The sequence below is a fragment of the Rhinoraja longicauda genome, chromosome 16 (genome assembly GCF_053455715.1).
Source record: "Rhinoraja longicauda isolate Sanriku21f chromosome 16, sRhiLon1.1, whole genome shotgun sequence".
NCBI lineage: Eukaryota > Metazoa > Chordata > Chondrichthyes > Rajiformes > Arhynchobatidae > Rhinoraja > Rhinoraja longicauda.
This window is the reverse complement of record NC_135968.1, coordinates 41926869-41946728: the sequence shown is the minus strand read 5'-3', so window position 1 is coordinate 41946728 and position 19860 is coordinate 41926869. Positions and strand designations below refer to the sequence as shown.

Here is a 19860-nt window from a genome sequence, read left to right as displayed (position 1 = left end):
GATTTACAGTCAGCAGCAGATTTTATATGCGGTGGCAAAAGATTCCAAACATGGATGATTCTGGGGTACAGTGAGTAGCTGAAACAGTCTTAGTTGGTCTGGATGGTTATATAATTCAAGGATTGGTTTAGTTGAGTTCCTGGTCCGTTGTTCCAATTGTATGAAAGATGGGCGATGTTGGATGGAGCTAATGAGTGGCTGACTGCCTCCACTGCCTTCAGTGGCAAAGAATTCCAGATCCACCACACTCTAACTCAAGAAATTCCTCCTCATCTCCTTCCTAAAAGAACGTCCTTTAATTCAGAGACTATGACCTCTAGACTATCCCACCAGTGGAAACTTCCTCTCCGCGTCCGCTCTATCCAAGCCTTTCACTATTCTGTACGTTTCAATGAGGTCCCCCCTCATTCTTCTAAACTCCAGCGAGTACAGGCCCAGTGCTTATGTTCATTAAGTCAGTGAACATAATAAAACAAAATAAAAAGCACCTGGAAAAAGAATTTGAACTTTGCTTTGTGCACTACTTCTTACAACAATCAACCGTAGTCACAATCTTGCATAATCACTAATCCTTTCTAGTATTCATTTTTCCCAATGCGCACACACACACACACACACACACACACACACCACACACACACACACACACACCACACACACACACACACACACACACACCACACACACACACACACACGCACACACACACACACACACACACACCACACACACACACACACACACACACACACCACACACACACACACACACACACACACACACCACACACACACACACACACACACACACACACACACACGCACACACGCACACACACACACACATACACACACACACACACACACACACACACACACACACACACACACACACACCACACACACACACACACACACACACACATACACCACACACACACACACACACACACACACACACACACACACACACACACGCACACACACACACACATGCACACACACACACGCACACACACATACACACTCTTGGGTGAACAGATTAAAAATCACATTACTACTTTTTCACTTTGCGCAAGAAGTTTGTACAAACAAGTTAAAATAAAATACTGGGAATGGGTTTCACTGCATCTAACAATGCAGAGGTATGTAGGTGTGTTTGCTGGCAATTGCTGTGTCAACCGCCACACAAGTTATAAGCAGTGGCTGAAAATCATGAAGGATCATGATGCAATTGTTTCTCATTTTGCTTCTCATTTTCTACTTACTACCAAACAGCCAAACATTTCCAATCTGGAAGATAAACACAAAATGCCAGAGTAACTCAGCGGGTCAGGCAGCATCTCGGGAGAGAAGGAATGGGTGACGTTTCGGGTCGAGACCCTTCTTTAGACTGATGTCAGGGGAGGGGGCGGGACAAAGATAGGATGTAGTCGGAGACAGGAAGACTAGTGGGAGAACTGGGAAGGGGAGGGGATAGAGAGAGGAAGCAGGGACTATCTGAAGTGAGAGAAGTCAGTGTTCAAACCGCTGGGGTGTAAACTGGAATATGAGGTGCGGTTCCTCCAATTTGCGCTGGGCCTCACTCTGACAATGGAGGTGGCCCAGGACAGAAAGGTCAGATTGGGAATGGGAGGGGGAGTTGAAGTGCTGAGCCACCGGGAGATCAGGTTGGTTAAGGCGGACTGAGCAAAGGTGTTGAGCAAAACGATCGCCGAGCCTGCACTTGGTCTCGCCGATGTAGAGAAGTTGACATCTGGAAGGGCGGATACAATGGAGGAGGTGCAGGTGAACATCTGCCTCACCTGGAAAGACTGTTTGGGTCCATGGATGGAGCCGAGGGGGGAGAAGATGCAGAAGGTCCAAAATAATCACTCTTCCTGGAATGCCTGCACAGGCACTTCCTAATAACCCAGCAGAAACTGTACATGGTAGGTTCATAAGTTCTAAGAGCAGAATTAGGCTATTTGGCCTTTCAAGTGTACTCCTCCATTCAATCATGGCTGATCTATCTATCCCTCTCAACCCCATTCTCCTGCCTTTGCTCCATAACCCCTGACACCCATACTCATCAAAGCATGATACTGCACCATCAAAGCACCTAACACATCCGGGCACCAGTTGTGACTCTGGTACTCCAGAGATGCTGGCGGAGAGTAAAGAGGCAGGATGTGCTCGCTGTGAGTCACCAGACATATGCTGCAAGTCCAGGGACTGCCAGTTTCCCCATAAGCAAGAATGCACATTAGTTCTGTCTCCGAAGGAAGACACAAGAGACTGTAGACCTGGAGCAAAGAAAAAACTGCTGAAGGATCTCTGCGGGTCAAGCAATATCTGTGGAAGCAAAAGGGTAGTCAGCTTCAGGCCAAGGCCCAGCATCAGGACTGTGGGTGTAGAGGAGAGATAGTCAATGTGATGAGATAAGAATGAGCGATGAGGCAAGGGCAGGCAGGGTGATGAATGGAGGTGAGGAGGGTGATAAGATGAGGAGGGTGATGAATGGAGTCAAGTGGCGGAGGGGTAAGAGATGAAATTGGGAGACAGTGACTGGTGGGTGATAAATACAGATAAGCAGAGAGATAAAAAGGGAGACCGAGACAGATGGAGGGAGGAGAGAAGAGGATGGAGGTAGAGATAGAATCTGGAAGGTGATGTGTAGATGCAAGAGGTTGTAAATGCTGGAATTTGATAAGGAAGGTGGTAAGTAGAACCAGACAGGGGAGGGATTAGGGGCAAATGGACACATCGGGAGGGGGAGGGGTGAAGGATGAAGGGTTAAGTATGTGGATGATGGCCAGATGGGACCAGGTGGGGGAAGGGAACAAAACTGGATGACAGGATGCTGGAAGATGGGGGCGTTTTTGTGAGAACCTGGTGGATTTGAAGGAGAGAGAAAGGAGCATGGGTTACCTCAAATTGTAAAATATAATGTTCGTTCTATTGGGTTGCCGGCTGCTGGGTTGGTGGACTAAACAATACTTCATACGGGTTGTGTTGAATGCTTAGCAAATGCACTTGCAAGGTTCCCATATTTCAACAAAAATATCCTGGCCTTCAGTTCATTGTAGAAATGAACTACTTCCTGCTACTCCAAAGTGCAGACCTGTCAAGAACAATCAGCCCCCTTGCAATAATAAACCTTCCTGTAATTAAGGATCTCCTTAAGAGAGGTTCAGAGATCACTTCCTCTGCATGGCGCACACACTATGTGAGTGGCTTAAAGGAGGGCGTAAAATGCTCATCGCTGAAGAATGGAGCTTATCATTGTGTATTCTATGTGCTTCAGCGGGATACATGAAGCACTTGGACAACAAAAGACACAAAGTGCTGGAATAACTCATCGAAGCAGGCAGCATTTCCAGAGAACATGGATCGGTGATGTTTCGGGTTGGGACCTTTCTTCAGCTTGAAGAAGAGATCTGACCCAAAACGCCACCTATGCACAGATGCATTCTGGCCCACCGAGTTACTCCTGCACTTTGTGTCTATTTTTGTAAACCAATATCTGCAATTCCACGCCCGCTTCAATATCACAAGCTGAAAAATCTGAAATTAATTTCCTTTTGCAGAAACAATTCTCCAACCAAGTGCTCTGCCAGTCTTTCCCGAGGAATGTATTTGTAAATATTTCAATTTGTCTCCAAAATCGTGGTGTCCATGGGTTTACAACTAGTTCAATGATGAAAAAACTTCTTATGAGGACGATTTTAATAGCGGAATTTCTAAAAATGCTTCCTCCTGATTTTCTGCCAGTAAACTCTTTTCTTCAAGTGATCAACTTAGCTTTTGTTGGTTACATTAAACAATCAGAAAGTCCCGTTAGAAGATAAAGATGTATAACTTGGTAAAATTCAGCTTGCCTGACCTATGTTATTTTGAGATTCTAATCATCCGCAACATTAAAATGGTGGATCAATGAAGATAAATGCCTTTTTTTTAAAATGGGTGGAATTCAATTTGACAACATTTCAAAGTTTTGTTCCATCAAAATATTACGCCAACTAATGATTCCCAAGATACTGATTGATATATTGTTCTTCCAGCAATTTTAAATACGTTATCGTACTGTTTTCTGAAGGCACTGAAGTTTGGAAATTCGTGCAATCATTTTTAGTGATTCATTTTGAACAAGGCTAGCTTTGCTCAGATAACAATATTAACATAATTAACTGCCAGGGGCCGATTTGACTTAAAAAACTTAAATAGCTTACCATTCCAGCTTGAAACTTTAAAGCTGCTGATAAATGTATGAAATGCTCTTTGTTAAAATTGCTAATACAGAACCTTTTTTCACCAATTACACAATATTGGAGTGTTTCTGGTGTGGATGGATGGATGGATTCTGAAAAGTTCTATGTCACAAATTTACCTAAAATTTAACTTGTGGCACAAAGCAGCCATTCAGAAGATACAGAAAGTAGTAATTGACACAAAAATTGCTTGGTTACAAACATGACTTTCAACTATTCAGGGATCTTTGGACTTGTGTGCCAAGGTCCATCAGTTCCTGAATGCTTCCTGGGCCCTTACCATTCATTGAAAATGTCTTTGTCCCATTATTACTCCAAAAATGCATTATCTCACATTCCCAATGTTGGGGGAGTCCAGAACCAGGGGACACAGTCTAAGAATAAAGGGGAGGCCATTTAAAACTGAGGTGAGAAGCACATTTTTCACCCAGAGAGTTGTGAATTTGTGGAATTCTCTGCCACAGAAGGCAGTGGAGGCCAATTCATTGGATGAATTTAAAAGAGAGTTAGATAGAGCTCTAGGGGCTAGTGGAATCAAGGGATATGGGGAAAAGGCAGGCACGGGTTACTGATTGTGGATGATCAGCCATGATCACAATGAATGGCAGTGCTGGCTTGAAGGACCAAATGGCCTCCTCCTGCACCTATTTTCTATGTTTCTATGTTGCTATGTTATCAGGATTAAAGGCACCTGCCATTTCTGAGCCTATTTCACCAATACATCAATAATACCCTGTAGTTTAAGACTACCCTCCACACTGTTGACAATACCTTCAATCTCCATATCACCTCCAATCTCCATATCACCTGCAAACTTACACGACTTGCAAACGTGCATGACTCCGACATCCACATACAAATCGTTTATATATATTCCAAATGGTGCAGGGAGCAGGGTTTCAAGTTTCTGGATCATTGGGACCTCTTCTGGGGGAAGTATGACCTGTACAAAAAGGACGGGTTGCATCTGAACCCGAGGGGAACCAATATCCTGGCGGGGAGATTTGCTAAAATAACTGCGGAGACTTTAAACTAGTACGGTTGGGGGGAGGGACTCAAACACAGATAGCTAATAGGCAGTGTGTGAGGCAGGAGGCAGAAAAGGGAAACACTCAGACCCAATATGTAGGAGAGAAAGAAGGGAAAAGAAATAAACTGAGAATAAGAAATGATGGGTCCCTTAAATGTGTATATTTTAATGCTAGGAGCATTGTAAGAAAGGTGGATGAGCTTAGAGCCTGGATTGACATCTGGAAGTATGATGTTGTGGCGATCAGTGAAACATGGTTGCAGGAGGGTTGCGATTGGCAATTAAATATTCCAGGATTTCATTGTTTCAGATGTGATAGAATCGGAGGGGCAAGAGGTGGGGGTGTTGCATTGCTTGTCAGGGAGGATATCACAGCAGTGCTTTGGCAGGACAGACTAGAAGGCTCGATTAAGGAGGCTGTTTGGGTGGAACTCAGAAATGAGAAAGGTTTAGCAACACTTATAGGGGTGTATTATAGACCGCCAAATAAGGGAACGAGAATTGGAAGAGCAAATATGTAAGGAGATAGCAGATATTAGTAGTAAGCACAGAGTGGTGATTGTGGGTGATTTCAATTTTCCGTATATAGACTGGGAATCACATTCTGTTAAAGGGCTGGATGGTTTGGAGTTTGTAAAATGTGTGCAGGATAGTTTTTTGCAGCAATACGTAGAGGTGCCTACCAGAGAAGGGGCAGTGTTGGACCTCCTGTTAGGAAATGAGATGGGTCAGGTGACGGAGGTATGTGTTGAGGAGCACTTTGGGTCTAGTGATCATAATGCCATTAGTTTCAATATCATTATGGAGAAGGTCAAATCTGGACCAAGGGTTGAGATTTTGGATTGGAGAAAGGCTAATTTTGAGGAGATGAGAAAGGATTTAAAAGGAGTGAAATGGAAATTGTTGTTTTATGAAAAGGATATAATAGAGAAATGGAGGATATTTAAAGGTGAAATTTTGAGAGTACAGAGTCTTTATGTCCCTGTTCGGTGGAAAGGAAAGAATAATAATTTGAAAGAGCCGTGGTTTTCCAGGGAAATTGGACACTTGGTTCGGAAAAAGAGGGAGATATACAATAAATATAAGCGGCAGGGAGTAAATGAGGTTCTTGAGGAATATAAAGAATGTAAAAGGAATCTTAAAAAGGAAATTAGAAAAGCGAAAAAAAGATATGAGGCTGCTTTGGCAAGTAATGTAAAAGTAAACCCCAAGGGGTTCTACAGATATGTCAATAGCAAAAGGATAGTGAGGGATAAAATTGGTCCATTAGAGAGTCAGAGTGGACAGCTATGTGCTGAGCCGGAAGAAATGGGGGAGATATTAAACAATTTCTTTTCTTCGGTATTTACCGAGGAGAAGGATATTGAATTATGTGAGGTAAGCGAAACAAGTAGAGTAGTGATGGAAATTAGGAGGATTAAAGAAGAGGAGGTACGGACACTTTTGAAGAATATAAAAGTGGATAAGTCTCCAGGTCCTGATAGGATATTCCCTAGGACATTGAGGGAAGTTAGTGCAGAAATAGCAGGGGCTATGACGGAAGTATTTCAAACGTCATTAGAAACAGGGATGGTGCCGGAAGATTGGCGCATTGCGCATGTTGTGCCTTTGTTTAAAAAAGGTTCTAAAAGTAAACCTAGCAATTATAGACCTATTAGTTTGACGTCTGTGGTGGGAAAATTAATGGAAAAGATACTTAGGGACAATATATATAATTATTTGGATAATCAAGGCCTGATTAGAAACAGTCAACATGGATTTGTGCCTGGAAGGTCATGTTGGACTAATCTTCTTGAATTTTTTGAAGAGGTTACCAGGGAAATTGATAAGGGCAAGGCTGTGGATGTTGTCTATATGGACTTCAGTAAGGCATTTGACAAGGTTCCACATGGAAGGTTGATTAAGAAGGTTAAATCGTTGGGTATTAATAGTGAGGTTGCAAGATGGATTCAACAATGGCTGAATGGGAGATACCAGAGGGTAACGGTTGACAATTGTATGTCAGGTTGGAGGCCAGTGTCCAGTGGAGTGCCCCAAGGATCTGTGTTGGGTCCACTGTTGTTTGTCATTTACATTAATGATCTGGATGATGGTGTGGCAAATTGGATTAGTAAATATGCAGATGATACTAAGATAGGTGGAGTAGTTGATAGTGAGGTAGATTTTCAAAGTCTACAGAGAGACTTGGGCCTTTTGGAAGGGTGGGCTGAAAGATGGCAGATGGAGTTTAATGCTGATAAGTGTGAGGTGCTGCATTTTGGTAGGAAAAATCAAAATAGGACGTACAGGGTAAATGGTAGGGAATTGAGGAATGCAGTGGAACAGAGGGATCTGGGAATAACTGTGCATTGTTCCCTGAAGGTGGAATCTCATGTGGATAGGGTGATGAAGAAGGCGTTTGGTATGCTTGCCTTTATAAATCAGAGCATCGAGTATAGAAGTTGGGATGTAATGTTGAAATTGTACAGGGCATTGGTGAGGCCGAATCTGGAGTATGGTGTGCAGTTCTGGTCGCCAAATTATAGGAAGGATGTCGACAAAATGGAGAGGGTACAGAGGAGATTTACTAGAATGTTGCCTGGGTTTCAGCACTTAGGCTACAGAGAGAGGTTGAACAGTTTGGGTCTTTATTCTTTGGAGCGTAGAAGGTTGAGGGGGGACTTGATAGAGGTTTTTAAAATTTTGAGAGGGACGGACAGAGTTGACGTGGGTAGGCTTTTCCCTTTGAGAGTGGGGAAGATTCCAACAAGGGGACATAGCTTCAGAATTGAGGGACAAAGGTTTAGGGGTAACATGAGGGGGAACTTCTTTACTCAGAGGGTTGTGGCTGTATGGAATGGGCTTCCGGTGGAAGTGGTGGAGGCTGGCTCGATTTTATTATTTAAGAGTAAATTGGATAGGTATATGGATAGAAGGGGATTGGAGGGTTATGGTCTGAGTGCAGGTAGATGAGACTAGGTCAGGGAGAATGGTCGGCGTGGACTGGTAGGGCCGGACAGGCCTGGTTCCATGCTGTAGTTGTTATATGTTATATATGTTATATGTTAAATAGCAACGGTTCTACCACTGATCCATGTGGAACACCACAAGTCAATGCTATCCGATCAAATAAACAACCCTCGATGATCAGCCGCAGTCTCCTATTTCCAAGCCTACTTTGAATCCAATTTACCAACGTTCTCTGGATCCCATTGCTGAAGGCCTTACTGAAGTCCATGTAAATCACATCTACTGCACTGCCCTCGTCTGTACACTTCATTACCTCCTCAAAAATTCAATGAAAGTACTCAGACATGAGTTGTCCTTACAAAACCATGCTGGCTTTTTCTGACCTGGTCCTACCATTCTAAGTGATTGTAGACTTTTTTTCGAATAACTTCCCCACTATTGATATTAGGCTCACAGATCTGTAACTGACAGCCTTTTTCCTGCTGGCCTTCTTGAAAAGGGGGACCACATTTGCCATCCTCCAGTCATCTGGTACCTCACTTAAAGTCAGTGAAGATTTAAAAATCTCCTCCACAGCCGCAGCGACCTCTTTCTGTTCCTCCCTTGGAGGAACAATACCCCATATTCTGCCTAGTTCTTGGGTAGACTACAACCTAATAGTTTGATTATTGAATTCTCCAATTTCTGATAATCCTCACCTTCAGTATGTTCTTCTCACCTCTCTCTCCTTCTCATCCTCCAGTCCTTCCCATCCCCCCCCCCCTTCCTACATCCACCATCACCCCCTTGTGTTATCCTCCCACTCCTAACAAACAGCCTGGCTCCTACTACCGATCCATGTGGAACACCTTTAGTCAAAGGCATTCAATCAAAAAAACAATGCTTACTTTACCTACCGGCTTCTACCATCCCCGTGTCCCCATTCCCCATTCGCCTCTGATTCCATCTGCCCTTCGCCTCTCATCTGATGGTTCTCATTTTCACCGTCCTGATGATGGGTATCAATTTAAAACATCAACTAGATGCTGTTTGATCCACTGAGTTCATCCAGCAGATTGTTTGTTGCCCATTATCACCTTCCTTGTTATCAGATTCCATCTCTAGTAGCCTTTGTGTTTGTGCCTCTCACCCTCCGGTAGAGTCTCTACCTTCACCCTCTCCTCCAATCACCTAGCTCCACCTACCTCTTTTTTGCTCTGCCTCCACCTACCACTCAGCTCCCTCTGTCTCCCAACGTTGCCCTCCTTCTCCCCTTCATGGCTCCATCTACTCATCATCCTTTCCCCTCCTCAAAGCATCAATTACCCCCTATACTAGATATCCTCCTCCGCTCTTGGTCCTGATGCTGGGTTTTGACACAAAATGTTACCAATTCCTGAATGAATGAATGAATGAATGAATGAATGAATGAATGAAAACTTTATTGTCACATGTGAAAAGTCACAGTGAAATTCTTTGTTTTGCACACCCAAGGTATGCAAAGAGTCGCCACATAAAGGGCGCCGACATAATTACAAAATATCCCGTGCCGGGTCCTCCTTGTTCTTCCCCCCACCACCCTCACGGTTGTCCCCCCATTTCCCCCCATTGACCAGCTGAGCTCCTCCAGCAGATTGTTTATTGCTTGGGATAAGGGTGGCACGGTAGCGCAGCGGTAGAGTTGCTGCTTTACAGCGAATGCAGCGCCGGAGACTCAGGTTCGATCCTGACTACGGGTGCTGCACTGTAAGGAGTTTGTACGTTCTCCCCGTGACCTGCGTGGGTTTTCTCCGAGATCTTCGGTTTCCCCCCACACTCCAAAGACGTACAGGTATGTAGGTTAATTGGCTGGGTAAATGTAAAAATTGTCCCTAGTGGGTGTAGGATAGTGTTAATGTACGGGGATCGCTGGGCGGCACGGACTTGGTGGGCCGAAAAGGCCTGTTTCCGGCTGTATATATATGATATGATATGATATGATAAATCCCATCTGAACCTGGAGATTTATTCACCTTTAAGCCTGTTTAAGCATCAGGTACCTCCTCTTTATTTATGGAGACTTTCAATCGAATTTCACTTTTCCCTTCACAAAGTTCTTCGACTGCAAAGTCAGTTTGGAATCCACATATATTGGTTATCAAAAGTGCATGGACAAATATAACCTCCCCCCCCCCCAAAAAAAAAAGCTAAATGGAATTCTAACTTATATATCTAAATGTGTTTTAATTCATGTTCAATGTGGGCTCAGTTGAAATTCTGCATATATTCCTGAGCACTACACCTAAAGATCAAAGATCAGACAGAATGGTACTTGGACCTAGAGTGTTAAAATAATGAGGAGCATTTACACAAATAAGAGTTATAACTGGAATTTAAAAACTAAACTGGTCTGATTGACTTTGAGGGGAATTGGTAGAGTTGAGAGAAACCATTGATGCTGTTGAAGAATCTACAAATTGGAGACATAACCTTGTGGAGTGAAATTAGCTTTGATGTGCAATAAGTGATAGAAACCTGAACTTCAGCAAACAGAAGTTGACGCTCGGTCAATTGTGAATTTAAAACTGACATTGATAGATCTCTGTTGATGAATGTTGTTGTGGGATATGGGGCAAAGTGGGCATTTGTAATTAAATTGCAGATTGGCCATAATCTTGATGAAATAACACAGACAATACTCAGCAGGTCAGAACCTTGAATACAGAAATAGAGTCAGATCAATGGCTTTTCACCAGAACTGGGAAAGACTTGAGTACTAATGGAAATGCAATAGTTAATTAGGATGTCGAGGAAGGAACTGTCTTTTAGGAATGTTGAAAGCGGAGAGGAAAGATGGGTCATATGATCCATTGAACGTGGAGCTGGTGGGGTGCAAGATGAGAACAAGGAGAAATTCTATCCATGTTTTGGGCAGGAGAAGGGGTGTGATTGGAAATGCAGGAAATGGAACTGACATTATCAATTAGGATGGAGGATAATCCATAACTGGGGAAAAGGGAATACATATCAGTGTGGAAAGTGGCATCAACAATACACTTGGAAAAACTGAAGGGATCCCAATACGGTCTTCTTGTTTCACAGTGTTGGGTGGTCAAAATATCTGTTGGAGTCAGTGGACCTTTTCTGGATAGTGACCGAGGACTTTTTCTGGATAGCGACTTTCAGCATGTTCTCTGAAATGGAGATAAAGTCATCGAGAAACTTGAGTGGCAAGTTGGAGAGGTACTTCATGAAGGTAAGAGAAGGGTGGAACTTGGCAGCAAAAATAACGGAATTTTTACATTCAATGTGTGAGCAGGAAACAGTTATCGATTTATCAGAAAAAAAAGTGAGGGAAGAGACTCAAGTGGGACAGAAGCAAACAATGTTTCACGTATTCCACAAAGAGATAGGCACTGGTCGGACATATGGTTTCACATTTTATCTCGGAGGTAGTGAGTTATTCTTTTGGTGCACTAGTTGATTTATTTGAGAGAGGCTGTTGAAAGAGAACTGATTACCAAACTGAAAGAGACCTGAACTTCTTTAGCAAGTGTGTAGAGGAGTGGGTGCTAAATGCTTACAAGATCAAATTCCTCAGGTTCATGAATTCATGAAATAGGCTGTTTGCTCCAATCAGTGAAAGAGTGAACAAAATGTTAACATTTAAGATCACATTGTGGCGGCTCCCAAGGGTCGGGCCACTCCCACATCGAACCCCTCGGCACTGTGATGGACAGATCCTGGGACGGCCCAGGCTACGGGGTTTCCCTCAGGGGCTATGGGGTTTCTTTCAGGGGCTGCGGGGTTTCCTCAGGGGCTACGGGGTTACCTTCAGGGGCTACGAGGTTTCCTCATGAGTTATTGGGTTTCCTCATGGGTTATGAGGTTTCCTCAGGGGCTACAGGGTTTCCTCAAGGGCTACAGGGTTTCCTCAGGGGCTACAGGGTTTCCTCAGGGGCTACAGGGTTTCCTCAGGGGTTATGGGGTTTCCTCAGGGGCTACAGGGTTTCCACAGGGGCTACGGGGTTTCCTCAGGGGCTACAGGGTTTCCTCAGGGGCTACGGGGTTACCTTCAGGGTCTATGGGGTTTCCTCAGGGGCTATGTGGTTTCCTCAGGGGCTACGGGGTTTCCTCATGGGTTTGGGGGTTTCCTCATGGGTTATGGGGTTTCCTCAGGGGCTTAAGGGTTTCCTCAGGGACTATGGGGTTTCCTTCAGGGGTTAGTTTTCAGTCTTCAGGCTCTCACTGAAGCGGTGCGTAGTGTGCTGTGTGTAATAAAAGACTCTGCGGAGTTTGTCTGGCTCCTCACCTTCGTTCCGGCCCCTATTGCACACCCGCCACAACATCAGAAAAGAATAGAATCTGGAATCAGCTTCCAGAAATCACCGTTTAAGCACAATCCAATAACTTGAAAAGGAAGTTGAGAAATGATCAAAAACAGGTGCATAAAGTGACATGTAAGTGGAATTCATCAATCAGATACTTTACATCTTTGACTCGATCCACGAAGATGATAAGTTTCTGAATCATTCTGGCCACAAAAATGACATCCATCATATCCATGAAGCTTGCTGCGTCCTCAGTGTAGACGATCAGTTGTTGGGCACACGCAAGGGCATTGGAGGTATTCACTGGAATCTGAAATCACACATCATCTTTAGTTGTAAGAAAATAACTGCTAGATGCTGGTACAAATCGAAGGTATTCACAAAATGCTGGAGTAACTCAGCAGGTCAGACAGCATCTCAGGAGAGAAGGAATGGGTGACGTTTCGGGTCGAGACCCTTCTAGTTTATATAATGTGCTCCTTTGAAAAGGGTCAATTGCCTTCTTGTGGTCCTGTGGTAATTAACTTGAAGTTACGTGTACATAGGAACTGCAAATGCTGGTTAACGCCAAAGATAGGCACAAAATGCTGGAGTAACTCAACGGGACAGGTAGCATCTCTGGATAGAAAGAGTGGGTGATGTTTCAGGTTGTGACGTGACACTTCGTTGTCTGAAGAGAAGGGTCTCGACTCGATAAATCACCCAAGAATCACGTTTCGGGTCGAGACCCTTCTTCAGTCTGAAGAAGGGTCTCGACCCGAAACGTCACCCATTCCTTCTCTCCTGAGATGCTGCCTGACCTGCTGAGTTACTCCAGCATTTTGTGAATAAACATCATCTTTAGTTACTCAGAAGTACAGAAATGATAATATTCGCGTAGGTTAACCACCTTCTAAATTTATGGAACTATCTTCAAGTTAAGATAGACACAAAATGCTGGAGCATCTCAGCGGGACAGGTAATTTCTCTGGATAGAAGGAATGGGTGATTTATCGAGTCGAGACCCTTCTCATCAGACAACGAAGTGTCACGTCTCAAGTTAATTACCACAGGACCACAAGAAGGCAATTGACCCTTTACAAAGGAGCACATTATATGAACTAGACCAGGTGGATCCGTTGGGCCCAAACTTCTCCTGCATTGGTGCAGCACCCTCTCCTCCCCTCCCTCCCTCCCTCCCTCCCCCTCCCTTCTCCCCCCCTCCCCCTCCCCTTCCCCCCACTCCCCCCTTTTAAAATATAACACCGATTTCAATGAAACTTCTTCCAAAGGGACGACGGTGAGTAAGGTGGGCCAAAATTGTCACGCTATCGTGTACCATTTTGGCTGTAGTTCAGGAACAAACAAACAAACAAACGAGAGTTTTAGTATATAGATGCCACTCTGCATCTAAGTACGGAGGAAGGGAAGGGTAATTTCTATGCTGTAAACTGCTGCCTGGACACCTTACCGTGCGGCATAATTATTCAGCCATCTACAGGCGGCAGCAGCCATATTTTTAATGCCACATGTGTTCAAGCACAAAGGCACCCACACTCTGTGTCTTTACTCATTCAGTTTTTAATTGTCTTCCTTTAAACAAAAGAAAATGTATTCTGATGTAAGATGACTACCATGGCAAAAGAAAAAAAAAGAGGTATCAGGTGAAGTAAACAATACTATTGGCAAGGTTCCCTGTGCATGCTAAAACAAATGAGCATGGTAATTGGAAAGTAAACTCTGCCAGGTACAGTGTTATGTGGCTTAGCAACAGAAATTAGAACCATTATCAGAACCAAATCATATGGGTATTTTAATCATTTCACCACATAGCTATTTTCCCTTGCCAAATGCAAGGACTGTGTCTTTACATTGATTCATTGACGATTAGATTCTTATCTTTTGCTTATGAATACAATGCAATATGTGTAACATTGTGACTGAAAATTATTGTTTTTGTTTTGTAATTAGATTACTTTTTACTTAAGGCTACAGAATGTGTTTGATTTCATTTAGCACAGTGACAAGAGGATTTCATTTTATTTGATTTAGAACATTGACTGACAGTGCATTACAATTGTTCCCTTCTTAAAAAATATCAAGTATGGAACCGTTATTACATTATGTACAAATTTCACACCAGTTAACAGGAGGAGTATTTGATAAGCACAAAATACTGGAGTAACTCAGCGGGACTGGCAGCATCTCTGGAGAGAAGGAATGGGTGACATTTCGGGTCGAGACCCTTCTTCAGATAATTTGATTACACCATACTATTAGTGCCTTTAAATATAACTTTGGTTTGGGTCTGTTGAAACATGCATAATTACATATAAGTGTATTTTTAAAATAAAATGTAAAAAATATTTTATGACAGGTTTCATGTATTCAATTAGAGGCAGAACTGTTCTTTGCCCTCCTTTTGAATTGTACCAAACCTATGAGTGTATTAAGCACTCATGTTGCAGGACGGAATGGTTACCTTCATCCTGGATGTGTCACCAGTCAATGAGCTGGATTGTGCCACATCAGCACTGATGACCAACCTCAGGTGTCCGCGAGCTGGCATGTTCTGTTTCTGGATGGTGAGGAGCCACTTCAATGGAAGGGAGGATGGGAAATGCGGCGAGCAGTGACTGCGGACTGGGTACCTGGCTGGAGGCCTTTATCGAGGCTCCACGGTCTCCATGCCCACCGAGAAGGCCTCTGAAGGCTTGGCTGACGGCCGAACCCGCCTGGAGCTTGTTCGGTGTGGAACCGTCGGAGGCTCCGTCGGAAAGCTGGATGGGAACGGAGGAGGTCTGACAGGAACGTAGGGAGCCGAACGAGCACGGGCAGTCTTGGTCGACGGAGCCCCAGCGGTCCGTGGAAGGGCTCTGGCTTGATGGAGCCCCCTGGACGGACTCTACTCTGGGTCGGCGCTATGGAGGCGTCAGGAGTGGACCTGGCAGTGGTCGTCGAGGAGTGGACCTGGCGGTGGTCGTTGAGGAGGTCAGTCAGCGATCGTCGAGGAGGTCGGTGCTGCGGTCATCGAGGTCGGCGAGAGTGCCAGTGGTCGAGGACGGGTGTCGTGGAAGCCGGAGGTCGTGCCACCGGGAACAAAAGGGGACCCAGCATGGAGGAGGCCGCTATGAGAGGGGAGGGGAGAACAATGGAGAGAGTGGGAGAACCGCCGGGAGGGAGGGGGAGAGGGTAAGGGGGGAGAACGAAGGAGGACCTGACGCGGGATACTTCGTTACTTTGTCGGTGCCTTTTCTGTAGTAACACTTTGCATACCTTGGGTATGTAAAACAAAGAATTTCACTGGGACTTGTCACATGTGACAACAAAGTACTCATTCATCATGAGTACCTGGTGAGTATAAAGGGAGCGTGACAAACATTACCTGGTAAGCCAGATGCCAAAGCATTGGGAGTTCTGATAGAGTTCTATTAGAGTTTTATTGTACATCACACATTACATCTCATTATTAACATGAGGTTAATCCTTGGGATGGTGGTACTGTCATATGAGGAAAGATTGGAAAGACTGGGCTTGTATTCACTGGAGTTTAGAAGGATGAGAGGGGATCTTATAGAGATGTACAAAATTATAAAAGGACTGGACAAGCTAGATCCAGAAAAAATGTTCCAATGTTGGGGGAGTCCAGAACCAGGGGCCACAGTCTAAGAATAAAGGGGAGGCCATTTAAAACTGAGGTGAGAAGAAACTTTTTCACCCAGGGAGTTGGGAATTTGTGGAATTCTCTGCCACAGAAGGCAGTGGAGGCCAATTCACTGGATGAATTTAAAAGAGAGTTAGATAGAGTTCTGGGGGCTAGCGGAATCAAGGGATATGGGGAGAAGGCAGGCACGGGTTACTGATTGTGGATGATCAGCCATGATCACAATGAATGACTGTGCTGGCTTGAAGGACCTAATGGCCCTCTCCTGCACCTATTTTCTATGTTTCTATGTTTCTATATTTGTCTGCACTTCTTTTTCAAAGGGTGGGCATAAACCATAAGAGCTGTATTCAATGTGCACCTGGTTCCTCTTGCATCTGATCGCAAGGTCATTTTGGACTTCTCCGCTTGGCTGAGCATGGGAGGTTCCAATTCAGCCGTGCTGTCAGCCAGTTTTCTCCCTGTGGTTCACTGGTCCAGGCTTCACAGTGTCAATCTAACTTTGCTTTTGAACTCGCTGCTTGTTGAATTCATTAACTCGATTTAATTTTCCCAACTGCCTTGCTAAGTCTGAACTCACGTCTCTGGATCATTGGTCCTGGCTTCGGCAATATTATCCAGTCACCCAGTGCAGGCTCGTGAAAGGCACAGCTCTCGTTCACAAGGGAAACAAATGCAGGCAGGACCTAATGACAATCACAGGTTTAATACTGGGGCAAGCCATTTTCACAGTCAAATCTGTGCGATTGACATCATTTTCTGTTCTATTGACATAATTTCATGTTCTGTTCTATGAGCCTGTTTTATTTTCTACTCTCTTCTTTGCTCTTCTTTTCATTTTCTCTTTTTCAAAGGAATTTACTTCATCTGACAATGTGAGACATAATATTGTACATTCTAACTGCAGAGGTGAAGTAAGTCTTTTGTGACTCACAGCTCCTGCAGCCTGGGTTCAATATTGATCTTTGGTGTTGTGCGAGTGGAATTTGTGTGTTCTCCCTATTATCACGCCGGTTCACTCTGGATGGTGCAGTTCCCTCCCCCCATCCCAAAGAGGTGCAGATTGGCAGGTTAATTGGCCACGATATATTACCGCGAGTGTGGACGAATAGCAGGATCAGGGGGAAGGTCACGGAATGTGCAGGAAGGAACTGCAGATGCAGGTTTACGCCGAAGATAGATACAAAATGCTGGAGTAACTCAGCGGGACAGGCAGCATCTCCGGGGAGAAGGAATGGGTGACGTTTCAAGTCGAGACCCTTCTTCAAGACTGAGAGTCAGGGGAGAGGGAGTCTAGAGATATGGAAGGGTAAGGTGTGAAAACGACACATCAAAGCGGATGTTGATAAGGAAATGTAGAATGGTTCATTGTTAGCTGAGGGGAAGGTGACAATGCGGCATTCAGTCAGTAATATTTAATCAGGAGGAGCCAGTCGGAGAACCAGGATGGGGGAGGGACGGAGAGTGAGGGAGAGCAAGGGTTACTTGAAGTTAGTGAAATCAATATTCATACCGCTGGATTGTAAGCTGCCCAAGGGGGGAGATGATGAGAATTCAAGTTCTCTGCGTGATTCTGTGGGTCCCCTCCGTGCTTTCTCGTTTTCCTTCCACATCCCAAAGACATGCATGACAGTGGGTTATTTGGCCACAGTAAATTGCTTGTTATGTGTAGCTGAGGAGTAAAATCTGAGGAGAGCTGATGGAAATATGTGGAGAATAAAATAGGACTCAGTGGTGATTTGGTGAGCCGAAGGATCTGTTCTCGAGGTGTAAAATGTTATATTTATTTGTATATTATTGCATCACCTTCACAAGTAACCCTTCTAGGAGCGTGGATCCACTAGCACTGATGCTCCGAACTTTGATGGGTTAAATTGTTAAAGGGAAGATAAATTCTGAAGTTCACGTGAAATTGTTACATTTAGCACCACTATATTTCCTGAGAAGGCTCGTCAACAAAAACGAAGACAAAAACAATCTCCCCCTAGAGCTGAATATAGGCAAAATTCTGGAAGGGTCTCGACCCGAAACGTCACCTATTCCTTTTCTCCAGAGATGCTGCCTGTCCCGCTGAATTACTCCAGGTTTTTGTGTCTATCTTCATCTTAAATTTTTAACTCTCTTGCCCAGAGTAAGTGAATCGAGGACCAGAGGACATAGATTCAAGGTGAAGGGGAAAAGATTTAATAGGAATCTGAGGGGTAACTTTTTCACACAAAGGGTGGTGGGTGTATGGAACAAGCTGCCAGAGGAGGTAGGTGAGGCTGGGACTATCCCAACATTTAAGAAACAGTTAGACAGATACATGGATAGGACAGGTTTGGAGGGATCAAGAATCAAGTCGAGAGTGTTTTATTGTCATACAAGACCAAGTGGACCCGTTGGGCCCAAACCTCTCCTGCATTGGTGCAGCACCCTCTCCCCCCTCCCCTCCTTCCCCTTCCCCCCCTCCCCTCCCCCTTCCTCTCCACCTTCCTCTCCCCCTTTCCCTTCCCCCTTCCCCTCCCCCTTCCCTCCCCCTTCTCTCCCCTTCCCCCCACTCCATCCCTCCCACTCCACCCCCCCCACTCCATCCCCCTCAACCCCCCTTATCCTCCCCCCTCCCCCTTCCCTCCCTAGGAGATAGATTTAAACTTTAAAATGTGAATAACTTAAAAAATATAACACCGATTTCAATTAAACTTCTTCCATTAGCACCAAAGGGATGACGGTGAGTAAGGTGGGCCTAAAATTGTCGCGCTATCGTGTACCGTTTTGGCTGCAGTTCAGGAACAAACAAACAAACAAACGAGAGTTTTAGTCTATAGATGTCCCAGATACAACAATGAAATTCTTACTTGCTGCAGCACAACAGAATATGTAAACATAGTGCACTGTGAGCAATACGAAAACCAAGAGACAAAAAAGTTCAGTGTGTATATATACACGTATTCACAAGCACACACACACACACACACACACACACACACACACAAACACACACATATATATATATATATATATATATATATATATATATATATATATACATAAATATATATCCACATACACACACACACATACTCAAAAAAAAAAAATAGTAGTGCAGACACAGGCAGATGGGACTAGTGTAGCTGGGACATGCTGGCTGGTGTGGGCAAGTTGGGCCGATGGGCCTGTTTCCACACTGCATCACTCTATGACTCCATGACCCTAACCGGTTGCCAGCTGTGATGCAAGCGCACTTGTCGCCCTAACCCTGTTGAGCACAATTGAATGGGAAAGTGGAGTGATCCCTTAACTAAGCAGTGCTGGAGTAACTTAGCAGGTCAGGCAGCATCTCAGGAGGGAAGGAATCCATTCCTTCTCTCCTGAGATGCTGCCTGACCTGCTGAGTTACTCCAGCACTTTAGACAATAGACAATAGACAATAGATGCAGGAGGAGGCCATTCGGTTCTAAATGGCCTACCCCTTATTCTTAAACTGTGGCCCCTTGTTCTGGACTCCCCCAACATTGGGAACATGTTTCCTGCCTCTAACGTGTCCAACCCCTTAATAATCTTATAAGAAAATAACTGCAGATGCTGGTACAAATCGATTAATTCACAAAATGCTGGAGTAACTCAGCAGGTCAGGCAGCATCTCGGGAGAGAAGGAATGGGTGACGTTCCGGGTCGAGACCCTTCTTCAGACTGATGTCAGGGGGCGGGACAAAGGAAG

The 19860-nt window shown here is 44.5% G+C and overlaps 1 protein-coding gene across 1 annotated transcript in view; it reads right to left on the bottom strand.

Annotated features, from left to right (window-relative positions):
• The window catches only part of adgra1b (adhesion G protein-coupled receptor A1b), a 565267-nt gene that overhangs the window by 226316 nt on the left and 319091 nt on the right, over positions 1–19860 (bottom strand). The window contains exon 10 of the mRNA XM_078413700.1: positions 12678–12827. Coding sequence (XP_078269826.1) covers positions 12678–12827 — 150 coding nt within the window. The remainder of the gene's footprint in view (positions 1–12677; positions 12828–19860) is intronic.